Source organism: Vulpes lagopus, chromosome 2 (assembly GCF_018345385.1).
Source record: "Vulpes lagopus strain Blue_001 chromosome 2, ASM1834538v1, whole genome shotgun sequence".
NCBI classification, from domain to species: domain Eukaryota; kingdom Metazoa; phylum Chordata; class Mammalia; order Carnivora; family Canidae; genus Vulpes; species Vulpes lagopus.
Window position 1 is genome coordinate 166,871,248 of NC_054825.1, and position 12,808 is coordinate 166,884,055.

The 12,808-nt window shown below is 46.2% G+C and overlaps 1 protein-coding gene across 1 annotated transcript; it reads right to left on the reverse strand.

Moving 5' to 3' along the window:
- Window positions 1-906: 906 nt before the first annotated feature.
- On the reverse strand, window positions 907-2,038 carry LOC121485677 (calmodulin-1). The gene has a single exon (XM_041746368.1). The coding sequence runs from the start codon at window positions 1,973-1,975 to the stop codon at window positions 1,526-1,528; it is 450 nt and encodes a 149-aa protein (XP_041602302.1). The 5' UTR covers window positions 1,976-2,038; the 3' UTR covers window positions 907-1,525.
- Window positions 2,039-12,808: the final 10,770 nt, after the last annotated feature.

Here is a 12,808-nt window from a genome sequence, read left to right on the forward strand (position 1 = left end):
AATGTGTACAGAATTTCAGTATGGGACATTGAGTTCTGGGGATGGATGGTGGCGTGGCCATGGTTTCACAGCAACGTAAACGTGCATGTTGCCATTGAACCATATACTTACATATAGTTCAAATGGCAAATTTGATGTTGCCTACATTTAGCACGGAGCCTGGCACAGGGCTTGACCCTCAGATCATGACCTGAGTCGAAATCAAGAGTCAGACGCTTAACCAACTTAGCCACCCAGGTGCCCCAGCATGCATGTGACTCTTGATCTCAGGGTTGTGAGTTCAAGTCCCACATTGGCATGGAGCCTACTTTAAAATAAAAAAATAGGGACGCCTGAGTGGCTCAGTGGTTGAGAGTCTGCCTCCGGCTCAGGGCATGATCCCGGGATCCGATCCGGGATCGAGTCCTACATCAGGCTCCTTGCAGAGAGCCTGCTTCTCCGTCTGCGTATGTCTCTGACTCTCTCTCTGTGTCTCTCATGAATAAATAAATAAAATTTAAAAGAATAAAGAAAAGAAGTTCTCATACTCGGATGGGTGAAATTGAAAACATTATACTAAGTGAAATGAGCCAGACATAAAAGGAAAAATACTCTATGATTCCACCTGTATGAGGCACCTAGAATCAGCAAGTTCATAGACACATAAGGTAGAACACAGGCAACCAGGGGTCGGGAGTAGGGAAGAAGGGGGTCATTGCTTAATAGGTCCAGAGATTTTGTTTGTGATGAGAAAGTTCTGGAAATAGTGATTCTGGGTAACACTGTGAGTGTACTTAATGCCATTGAGCTGTACACTTTAAAATAGTTAACATGGTAATTTTTATGTTATATATATTTTATCACAATTTAAAAAATATCTATGCTAATATTTCCATTATCTTGGTCACATGTGGACCTGTTTATATATTTTTTTTAAATTGTAATTTTTTTATTGGAAAACAAATATACAACTTGGAATGGATTTGAGGCAAATTGTGCCATAAGCAGATTTTCTTTAAGTGGCTAAAACAAAGTTTAAAAAGCAAGTAACAATAAAAGAAAATGTTTCTGGTACAGGACCAGCAGTACAAAAAAATAGTGTACGAGTACCTGGATAATACACCCGTTTTGCAATAGTGCAACTTTTAAGTACATATTGTTGACTGTCCATAGTCCACGCAGAGTTACAACTCCACACTTCAACAACAACATGCTGACAGTTCCTAAAGAAAACTACTTAAAAAAAAAGGCATAACCCAGATGTTCCCTCATTTGACCAACTCCATCTAAGTTTAGATGTGCAGAAGGGCTTAGATATATCCAGAGTAAGCCACATGCAACATGTTACTTGATCAATTTTCTAAAATAAGGTTTCAGGACAATGACAGTAAGATAAGGGAAGAAAACATGGAGGAATGAAGTCCTAATTACTATACATGCATATTTTTTGACAGCAGGGGGAAACCTTTTACAGATAAGTTACAAACAAAGAAAAGGCAAATAAACAATTTTGTACAAGAAATTTAACACATTCTGTACAATGTCTTCACTTTGCTGTCATCATTTGTACAAACTCTTCATAGTTTACTTGACCATCACCATCAATATCTGCTTCCCTGATCATTTCATCAACCTCTTCATCTGTTAACTTCTCTCCCAGGTTTGTCATCACATGGCGAAGCTCTGCTGCACTAATATAGCCATTGCCATCCTTATCAAACACACGGAATGCTTCTCTAATTTCTTCTTCACTATCTGTGTCTTTCATTTTTCTTGCCATCATTGTCAGAAATTCCGGGAAGTCAATTGTGCCATTACCATCAGCATCTACTTCATTAATCATGTCCTGTAACTCTGCTTCTGTGGGATTCTGCCCAAGAGACCTCATTACAGTTCCCAATTCCTTTGTTGTTATAGTTCCATCACCATCCTTGTCAAATAGTGAAAAGGCTTCTTTGAATTCTGCAATCTGCTCCTCAGTCAGTTGGTCAGCCATGCTGCAAGCGCTACCGGTCTCCAAGAAGCGACCACACAACCAGTCAGCTCGCTCGCCCCACTCGGACTGACCTGTTTATATTAATCTATTATTTCTTTTGTTTTCAGTCATGATTTTTCTGAGTGATGGATATTTAGTATTAAAAAAAGTATTGCTAATTTGAGGCTCTGGACTATATCATTTTCCTCTAAAGATGATAGGGTGTTTTTGTGGGGTTTTTGTCGCCTGCATGCATTTGGCTTCTTCCAGGCAGCTATACTAGGGGGCGCTAAAACATCATTATCACCATAATCCTCACAGGGATGGGGATCTTTGAAAGCTGACTTCAGTGCCTAGTTTATTTGGCTTTACCCTAACTCAGAGATTAGAGTTCTTCCGGGTCCCAACCAAAGCCTTGGGTATTTTCCAAAGCTTTGAACTACATTATTTGTTGCAGCACCAACAGTATGTTGAAAGCTCTGGTTGGCTTCTTAACCTCTCAGCCACCTTGAAGGCAAATGTTGCTCCAAATATCAGATTTGCCTTTCTTGGATTCTTTCCTCCCTCAAATCTTGGTGCTGCTTTTCTTCATTGCCTTTGTAGTTCTGCGATGTCTTCAGACATTTTCTTTTTTAAGTTTAATTATTTATAGTAAGTAATCTCTACACCCAAAGTAGGACTGGAACTCATGATCCCAAGATCAAGTCACACGCTCTACCAACTGAGCCAGCCTGGTGCCCCCAGACAGTTATTATTATTATTTTTTAAATTGTTTATTTATTTGGCACAGAGAGAGCACAAGGAGGGGGAGTGGCAGGCAGAGGGAAAAGGAAAAGCAGACTCCCTGCTTATCGATGTGGAGCTTGATGGGGTCTCATGCTGGGATCATGACCTGAACCAAAGGGAGACACTCAACAGACTGAACCACCCAAGCGCCCCTAGAAAGTTATTTTAAAAATATTTTACAGGGGCTTTTGGGTGGCATAGTCGGTTGCGCAGCCGACTTACTTTCAGCTCAGGTTGTGATCTCAGGGTCCTGGGATCAAGCCCTGAGTCTGGCTCTGTGCACAGTGCAGAGTCTGCTTGAGATTCTCTCTCCCTCTCTCCATCCCCCCCCCCGACTTGTGCTCTCTCTCTAAAATAAATAAATCTTTTAAAAATGAAATATTTTATCCAGCTTTCCTAATTGTTCTCATCTGCATAGTTAGTCTCAAACAACAATTTCCTCTAATTCCAGAAGGAGAATACACAGTTAGATTCTTTCCAAATTTTATAAAGTGAGCATATGCATTATTTTTGCAATAATATTTAAAATTAAAAATTTTAAAACCATGTCGATCTTCTGTTTTATCTATGTCTGATAAAAAAAACATCCAACACTTGCAGAGCATACAACTTAGGTTTATGTGGATTATTTCATTCCATTGTTATAACAGCAAAAATATTTATCCCCATTTTATAGCTATTTGAAACTAGCTAAGAGAAATGAAGTCAAAACCTAAGTCACGTAACTGTTAGAAAACAAGGGCTGAAAAATCTCCACCCATACATCCTAGATCAGGAGGCTACTGGAGGATATGCTCCAACAAAATGAGAGCATAAAACAAAAAAGTGCTGTGATATTTCATATGACACATGAAAACAGGGGCTTCCTAGGAAGAAGAGAAAGGGAGGACCCAGGATTTGCAGCACAGGGTAACCAGTCCAGACAGAAGCAGGACAGAAGGCACCTGGCTGGCTCAGTCAGAAGAATGTGCAACTCTTGATCTTGAGGTTGTGAGTTCAAGCTCCATGTTGGGCATAGAGATTAAAAATAAATAAACTTTTGGGGTGCCTGGGCGGCTCAGTTGGTTAAGCATCTGACTCTTGATTTCAGTTCAGGTCATGATTTCAGGGCTATCGAGTTGAGCCCCATGACAGGCTTGCAGCTCAGCATGAAATCTGCTTGGGATTCTCTCTCTTCCTCTGCCTCTTGCCCTGCTCCCTCTTCCCCACTCTCAAGTAAATAAAATCTTTATAAATAAAAAAAATAAATAAAATAACTTCTCTAGTGCAACTATATGATTCAATTTACAACGATAAAATTATATTCTATTTTTAAAATTTTTTTATATTTTATTTTTTAAAGATTTTTAAAAATTTATTTATTCATGAGAGACACACACAGAGAGAGAGGCAGAGACACAGGCAGAGGGAGAAGCAGGCTCCATGCAGGGAGCCCGATGTGGGACTCCATCCCAGGACTCCAGGATCACGCCCTGGGCCAAAGGCAGGCTCTAAACCACTGAGCCACCCAGGCGTCCCTAAAATTATATTTTTTAAGAAAGATGAAATTCCTTGAACTTTATTATACGTTGAAGTAGCAGGAAGTAGCCAGCAACCCAAGCAGAAGAAAAATGAAGGCAATGACTAACTCCAGGCAGAATGAAAAGTTGTGAAGGAAAGGAAAAGATCATCATAGTCCAAGACATGACTTGGCCGTGGACAGTGTTTTCATATGCACATGATGTGATTCTGTGGCCTCATCTATGAAATACAAGGGGGGATGGGAAGCTTGGGAGGGTGTGTGTATGTGGTGTAGGCACAGGTGTCTGTGAATAGGAAATAATTCTCATCTTCCATTGTGGGTAATTATTAGTAGTGTCTAAAACTGACAAATCAAGATGAATACTACAGACATATTAGTTAAAAGTATGAGTCATATTTTTTTAAAAGTTGAAAGTGGTAACTTCTACGTTGTGGTTCTCAACCAGGTGTGATTTTGCTCCCCAGGGGATATTTGGAAACATGTGAAGACACTTTTGGTTATCACAGCTGGAGGATGTGTGCTACTCGCATCTAGTGGGCAAGAGCCAGGGATCCTACAATGCATAGACAGCCCCAGAACAGGGCATCATTGGTCCCAAATGTCACTAGAGCAGACGTTGAGAAATCCTGCTCTAGGGAACAGGAAACGAGAAAGCAAAATGCTGTTTTTTTTTTTTTTTAATGCTGTTTTCATTAACAACCCTTGGAATTATTTGACTCTATAATTTTTATTAAACACAACAACAACAACAACAAAACTAGGGGTGCCTGGCTGGCTCGGGCGATATGGGGATATGTGTATGGATGATTAAGAGAAAAAAGCCATGACCTCAAGAATGATCCCAAATAAAAATCTAGAAAGCCACACACTCCAAATGTCAGGTTCTGGTTTTCCCATGGGGGTTATCTCCCCTTAGAGTTAGCACCAAGGAATATAAAAGGTTAGAATCAGACTCAGCTTGAGCAGTTGTACAGGTTGGGCACTGCAGAAAGGCACCCCATGGAAAGGGACTTCCTTCGCAGTCCTGGGCATCACACATTAGTAGCTTTTTAAAACAATTTTCCAGCGGAAGGAATAGAATGTCTTGTTCCAACAAAGCTAGTGGGCTGCGTGGGTTTTCCAGCTGAGGGCACCAGAGTGAGCAAGAGGGGCTGGGCGCTGGCTTTGGCGGCTTCCCCCTGGAGCAGTTTTGCAAGCCGGGGCATACTGTGTGTCACATCTTTCACAGAGCAAGAGGGGACAAATAGTTTGTGTCACTCCAACAGTCTCAGGCAGATCAGGTGGGGGCAGAAGGAAAGCGACCACAAGAGGGCTCCGGGTCAGGGTGACAAGGAGGCCGTGAAGGGCAGGGTCCCTCACAATGGGCATGGAGACATACCCCAGGTCTCCCATCTTCAGGTCCTTCAGACCTGCCTCAGTGGCCCCATAGGTCCCTAAGCCCTGGATGAAGTCGGCCCAGAGGACTGGTCCTGCCATGGAGCTGCTGTGGAAAGGGGGCAGTGGGGGGCAGGCCCTTCGCTGGAATCCAGCCCCACCCCGGCGTCCATCCCACTCCATTCCCTGCCCAATTCCAGCCCCCCCACCGCGAAATCCTTCCGTGGCCAGGATGCCGGCCGAGTCTCCTCTCCACCGCTGTAGCCACGCCCCTGGCCACGCCCCCGTCTGGCCCCCTCGCATCCCCCCAGCCAACTTTCCCAGGCCCTCTGGCTCTCGCACCTGCCTCCTCCGCCTTGTGCTCCAACTTGCTGAAGTTTCCTACTGATGAGGCCCCTGTGCAGACCGCATTCATTAATTTATTCACTAATTCCACAAACACACCGTGGGGACTGCGTGTTGCCCAGGGTGGTAGCTGCTGTGGATGCGGAGGGAGCAAAAGAGGCGAGCGAACACCTGCCCTGGTGGCACATGCGTTCTGGCGAAGAGTATTCCAGGAAGATGCAATAGCAAGTGCAAAGGCCCTGGTACCAAGGCTGGCAGTTTACAGAACAGCGTGGAGTCCCAGCATGCCCTGGGCCAGGCTGCTGGTTGTATAACAATTTAGCCAGGTGGGCAAGGAACCGGATCGTGGGGCCTCGAAGGCCCCCAGGAAAAGCTTTGACTTTTATTCCCAGTGATACACGAATCCAATAGTGTTCATTTATTCCTTCCTTCATATATATATTTTTTAAATATTTTATTTTTTTATTCATGAGAGACACACACACACACAGAGAGGGAGGCGCAGAGACACAGGCAGAGGGAGAAGCAGGCTCCCTGCAAGGAGCCTGATGTGGGACTCGATCCCGGGACTCCAGGATCTCGCCCTGAGCCAGTCAGACACTCAACCACTGAGCCACCCAGGTGTCCCGTTCATCCATATATTTATTCCAAATGCACCTGCTCTTTGCTGAGTGGTGCTGGGAACACAGGGGGCCCACAGCAGACCCAGCCTCTTCTCCCCTTCACCCGCCACCGCCACCGAGGAGCCAGAGGGCTCTTTCCAAAGCACAAATATGCCTCTGCATCTCCTGTTCAGAACCTGCCTTGACTCCCCAGGACCCTTGGGACAAAACCATGTTCCTTACTCTGGCCCTGAGGGGCCTGGCGCCTGCCTGAGTCCTCCTGGGCCCCTCCGGGCCTCTCCTAGGGCAGAGGGCTCATCTAGCCTCGAAAGCAGCCCTGAACTTTCCTGCCTCTGGGCATTTGCTCATAGGGCACCTTCAACACAGACTCAGATCCCTTCGACCTAATGGCTGGGGTGACAGATTACACGGGACTGAGGATCCATCAGCTTTGGCAGGAGGCTGGACGCAAACATCTCAACAGCTCCGTGCGTTTGAGGGGTCGATGCTGTGTGATGGTGTGAAGGGCACTCATTCATTCAACCCACTTGCCCAGCATCTCTGTGCCTGGCCCTGCGCGGGGTGGCAGTGGCTGCCCCGCCCTCACCGGGCTCGGTGTGCAGGGGTGGGACAGACACCCTTTGTCTGGGTCCCTGCGCTCACCTTGGCTGGTGGTGGGGGGCCTGATCCTACAACACCAATCACAAGAGTTTGGCCAACACGACCAGCAGAAAAACTTGACCTACGGATGTCCTGCTTGGGCAGGGTCATAGCCAAAGCCCTTACAATGGCCTCCCACGTGACCTGGTTCCTCATTTCCCGTTTACAAATTCTATTTTCTCCCCCACTGTTCTCAGTGTTTATTATTATTATTAGAGTAAATATACACAACATTAAAATTTGCCATTTTAACTCTTCTTAGGTGTACGATTAAGCGACGTTAATATAGTCACCGTGTTATGTAACCACCACTGTTCAGCTCCAGAAATATTCCATCATCCCAAACAGAAACTCTGGACCCAATTCAACCATAATTCCCCATTCTTCCCCCCCACCCCCAGCCCCTGATAACCCCTACTTTCTCTCAGGAATTTGTGGATTCCAGATGCTTCATGTAAGAAAAAAAATCACACATATCTGTCCTTTAATGTCTGGCTTATTCACTTAGCATGTTTCCATTTGTTCTTCTTGCAATGTCGCACCAGAGTTTATTCCCTTTTAAGGCTGAATATGATCTCCTCGTGTGGCTCCACCACACTGGGTCTCTCCATTCGTCTGTTGCTGGATGTTGGGTTGTTTTCACCTTCTGGCCGCTGTGACTAATGCTACTATGAACATGTGTGCAGGTCTTTGAGCCCCTGCTTTCAATTCCTCCTAGAAGTAGAGTTGCTGGACCATGTGATAGTTTTATATTTAACTTTTTTGAGGAACTCCCATGCTGTTCTCCACGGCGGCTGCACCATTGTATGTACTCACCACAATGCACCAGGGTGCAATTTCTCCACATCCTTGCCAACATTTGTTATCTTCTTTTTTTTTTTAAAGATTTTATTTGTTTATTCATGAGAGACACAGAGAGAGAGGCAGAGACATAGACAGAGGGAGAAGCAGGGTCCCCATGGGGAGCCTGATGAGGGACTTGATCACAAAGCCCTGGGATCACAACCTGAACCGAAGGCAGATGCTCAACTGCTGAGCCACCCAGGTGCCCCCATTTGTTATCTTCTGGTGGTGTTTTTCACAATAGCCATCCTAGTGGGTGTGAAGTGGTATTCCACTGTGCTTTTTTTTTTTTTTTAAGATTTTATTTTTAAGTAATCTCTCCATCCAATGCAGGGCTCAAACTCAGGACCTCAGGATTAAGAGTCATGTGCTCCACTGACTGAGCCAGCTAGGTGCCCCTCCCATTGTGCTTTTGTTTTGTTTTAAAGATTTTACTTATTTATTCATGAGAGACACACAGAGAGAGAGGCAAAGACACAGGGAGAGGAGAAGCAGATTCCCTGCAAGGAGCCTGATGTGAAACTTGATCCCAGATCCCAGGATCACGCCCTGAGCCAAAGGCAGATGCCCAACCACTGAGCCACCCAGGTGTCCCTCCCATTGTGCTTTTAATTTGCATTTCCCTAATGCCTAGCTTTTCATGGGCTTAGTGGCCATTTGTATATTTTTTTTTGGAGAAATGTCTATTTAGGTCTTTTGCCTATATTTGAATTGGATTTGTGTGAGTTCAGTTCTTTGGGTAGAGCAACTCTTGTAACTTTTGTTGGAGTGCTCTTGCTCCTTGCTTTTTGTTATTGAGTTGTAGGAGTTCTTTATATATTCTGGATACTAATCCCTTACCATATATATGATTTGTAAATACTTTCTTCCGTTCTGTGGGTTGCCTTTTCACTCTGTTGATAGTGTCCTTTGATGCACAAAAGTTTTTAATTTTTTAAAGGCCAATTTACCTATTTTTTTGCCTGTGCTTTTGGTGTCCTATCTGTGAAAACCTTGCAAAATCCAACGTCATGAAGATCTCCCTTGACTTTTTTTCTAGTCGTTTTTTTTTTTAACTATGATTTTTCTCCCAGCTTCACAATTCATCTAAGAATCGTGTGGTTTTAGCTCTCACATTAGGCAAATTCCCCTTCTCTGTCCTCCATATGCCCCTTTATCTCCAATGCCCTATCCCTGAGGCCCTGCCCCTAATCCCTGCCTCCTCCAAATCTGGTGTCACCTCTGCAGCAAATTCCTTCTATCCCTAAACCTTCTCTGATTTACAGAAAATCCCTCCTACACCCAGCTGCTAGCATGAATGCTCCTTTCCCCGTGAGAATTCCAGAAAGCACTCTGGCCTGATGTCTGGACCCAGGGGACACAGGTTAGATCCACAAGTACAGACACAAAGGAGGATAATTTGGCAGAGGCTCAGGGGAACATGGCCCTGGCCACCCCTGAGGACTCCTCCTGCTTCCCCAGAGCTCTGTAGCTCCGTAATCAAAACCCATCAGCTTCAGGCCTTCCCCTGCCATGCACTTCCTGGGTGCATCCTGGACCCCCCTGCTGAAATAGCTTCTAGCCCCTGGACAGCAGGAGCCCTTTCAAACTACAGAGCCCCTTCTCTCCCACTTTCAGAAGATGCCACCTAACTTACAGAGAAGTTGGAGACACTATGGTCATTTGTAACCCGCTCTTAGGGAGCCTGGATTTTCAGGGGTGTCCTTTCCACCCAGGATTATTTTTTTTTTTAATTTTTTTTTATTTATTTATGATAGTCACGCACACACAGAGAAGGAGAGAGAGAGGCAGAGACACAGGCAGAGGGAGAAGCAGGCTCCATGCACCGGGAGCCCGACGTGGGATTCGATCCCGGGTCTCCAGGATCGCGCCCTGGGCCAAAGGCAGGCGCCAAACCGCTGCGCCACTCAGGGATCCCAGGATTATTATTTTTTAAACATTGTGTTTATTTATTTATTCATGACAGAGAGAGAGAGAGGCAGACACAGGCTGAGGGAGAAGCAGGCTCCCTGCGGGGAGCCCGATGTGGAACTTGATCCCAGGTCTCCAGAATTATGCCCTGGGCTGAAGGCAGGCACTAAACCACTGAGCTACTCAGGGATCCCCGACCCCATCCAAGATTATACTGTAGCTATATACCAAGGCCTCCTGGAGAAAAATCCCCACTCTGGGGAAGCAGGTGGCTGGAACCTCCAGCCCTCCTCCAGATGACCAGGAAGTGACACAGGTGGACACCCTATTCAAGGCCCCACAGGACTGATCCTAGAGGCCTTCCCCCACCAAAGGTGAACCTGGCCTGGAGTTCAGGTTGTGCACTCCAAGGTCGATGCCCCCTTTGCTTTGTGGATGTGTTATATCAGGCTTCGCAAAACCACTGCTTCGCACCCAGAAGCCCCAGAACACAGCCATCTTTTCATTTCCACTTTAATTGGAAAATTTCTCCCTGTTAGAAAGAGGCAAATCCCAACTAGTGTGGTTGGCGGGGCTGGACAATCTCTCAGCGCTCTTACAGAAACTGCTTTTTGATTCTTTGAAAACAGCTTGCAGGGGAGCAAGAGGGAAAAGGAATGAAAATCAATGGTCCTTGCCTGGCACATAGAGTCTTTAGAAAAACAGAAGTTGACCCTGGGAGTAACTCAAAGTCCACCCGTTTCTCTTGCCAACTGCAGAGCTTCACCTACTTGTGTCAAGACAACTGTGGACACTGCAAGAAGCCAAGGCCAGCGGGCGCCTGGGTGGCTCAGTGGTTGAGCGTCTGCCTTCGGCTCAGGGCGGGATCCTGGGGAGCCTGCTTCTCCCTCTGCCTGTGTCTCTGCCTCTTTCTCTGCGTCTCTCATGAATGAATAAATAAATAAATCTTAAAAAAAAAAAAAAAAAAAAAGAATCTTCCTTGGGCTCAGGTCACGATCTCCGGGTCCTGGGATTGATCCCCTCATCAGGCTCCCTGCTTCTCCCTCTCCCTCTGTCAGCAACCCCTGCCTGTGCTCTCTGTCAAATAAATGGATAAAATCTTAAAAAAAAAAAAAAAAAAAAAAAAGGTCCCAATTAGTCTTTGGGCCTCATATACAAACAGAGTCAAATTACTATTAAGTGCAGAACCCAGATGCATTGCCTGGAAAAGGAATAAAGCTTTCCCAAGGGGGACCATCTCCTTCCTCCTCTCTCCCCCTCCCTCCCTCCCCTCCTTCCCTCTCCCCCACAACAGGTGCAGAATAAGGAATTGAACCCATGAGACTCTATTATAGCAAGATGTCCTGATCTTTACTTTTCTTTACCCTGCGATACTCCAATCTCACCCATGAAAAAGGAGAGGAAGCTTGATCCAGAAGAGAACAAATCTACCAGTTTGTACCAAACCGAAGAGCCAGGAACTCATGAGGTTCTGGTGGCCCTTTGGGCGCCCCCCTAGCCTCCACTGTCATCCAGCCTGGCCCGCAGGAGGGACCCCTGCTCGGCTCTCTTCCCAGTGCCTCCCCACTCCCCACTCGAGATTTCTCTTTGCCTCACGTTCAGAGGGAGACGCTGAACAAGCCTCGCATACCTCGGGGGTGCTCTGAGTGTCCCCAATTCCTTATCCTTAAAGCTGCCCTTAGACTTTGAAGCCTTTACCTCCCATTATATATATATATATATATATATATATATATATATATATAATTATATACACATTACATACACATTCTTGAAAGATTTTATTTATTTATTTATTTTAGAGCTAGAGAGGGAGAAAGGGAATGGGGAAGGAGCAAAGGGAGAAGGACAAACGGTCTCTGTGCTGAGCTCCCCATGCAGGGCTCAATCCCATCACCCTGAGATCGTGACCTGACCTGAAGTCAAGAATCGGGCACTGGACAGGATGAGCACTGGGTAATATGCTATATGTTAGCAAATTGAACTCCAATAAAAAAAAAAACAACTTTTTTTAATTAAAGAAAAAAAGAATCGGATCCTCAACCGACTGAGTCACCCGGGTGCCTCTCTTGTTTGATGTATAGATGACCTCGTACTCTGTAATTAGACCAAGCAGGGGGACTTACAGACTCCCTTGTCCCCCTCAAGGCACTAACTGAATGAGGCCATCATGCCTCCAGACCTAACTTCTGTGGGTGCAAACCGCTGTCACCTGCTGAGGACCTGAGATGCCTCTGCCCACTGGAAAACCCAAAACCGGACCCCAACACCTCAAATCATTTCTGTCTGTCCTTCCCCAGCTAAAACTGAGGCTTTGTAATCTCCAGGGGCAGCTGGCTACTGCCGCCCACGGACGGCTATTTCTGCTGCTCTTGCCAAACCCTCTACATGCCCTCCTCCCAGATGCTCCTCCCAGCCCATTTCCTGGCCTTTGGGGGGCAGGGACCTCCTTTGAAGTTGAAAATGAGCCATGGTCCACAGCCCCAGCTCTCAGCCTCCCTAACTGTGACAAACCTCTTCACCTACGCTACCAGGAGGGTGGAGAAAGTGCAGCGGCTTCTAGGATGAGCTTCTGTCCCCCACGTGAGTCCTGGGGCCCACGGCATCAGGCACACCTTGAATCTGCCAGCACATCCAACCAACAAAGCCCAAAGCCGGGGCTTTCCCAGTAGAGCCCTGTCACCTCTAGGATCCCGAGGCAGCATCTGCCCCCTTAGAGGTTCCTGGGACACGGCACCTCTCCTCCGCTGGCAGACCTCCTGTGAGCAGCCTCCTGACCCCCACCCCCCCCAGCATCTTGCGGGGCTGTGA

Coding starts and splice junctions, on each gene's coding strand:
- LOC121485677 (XM_041746368.1), bottom strand. CDS start 1,975: ATGGCTGACCAACTGACTGAGGAGCAGATTGCAGAATTCAAAGAAGCC.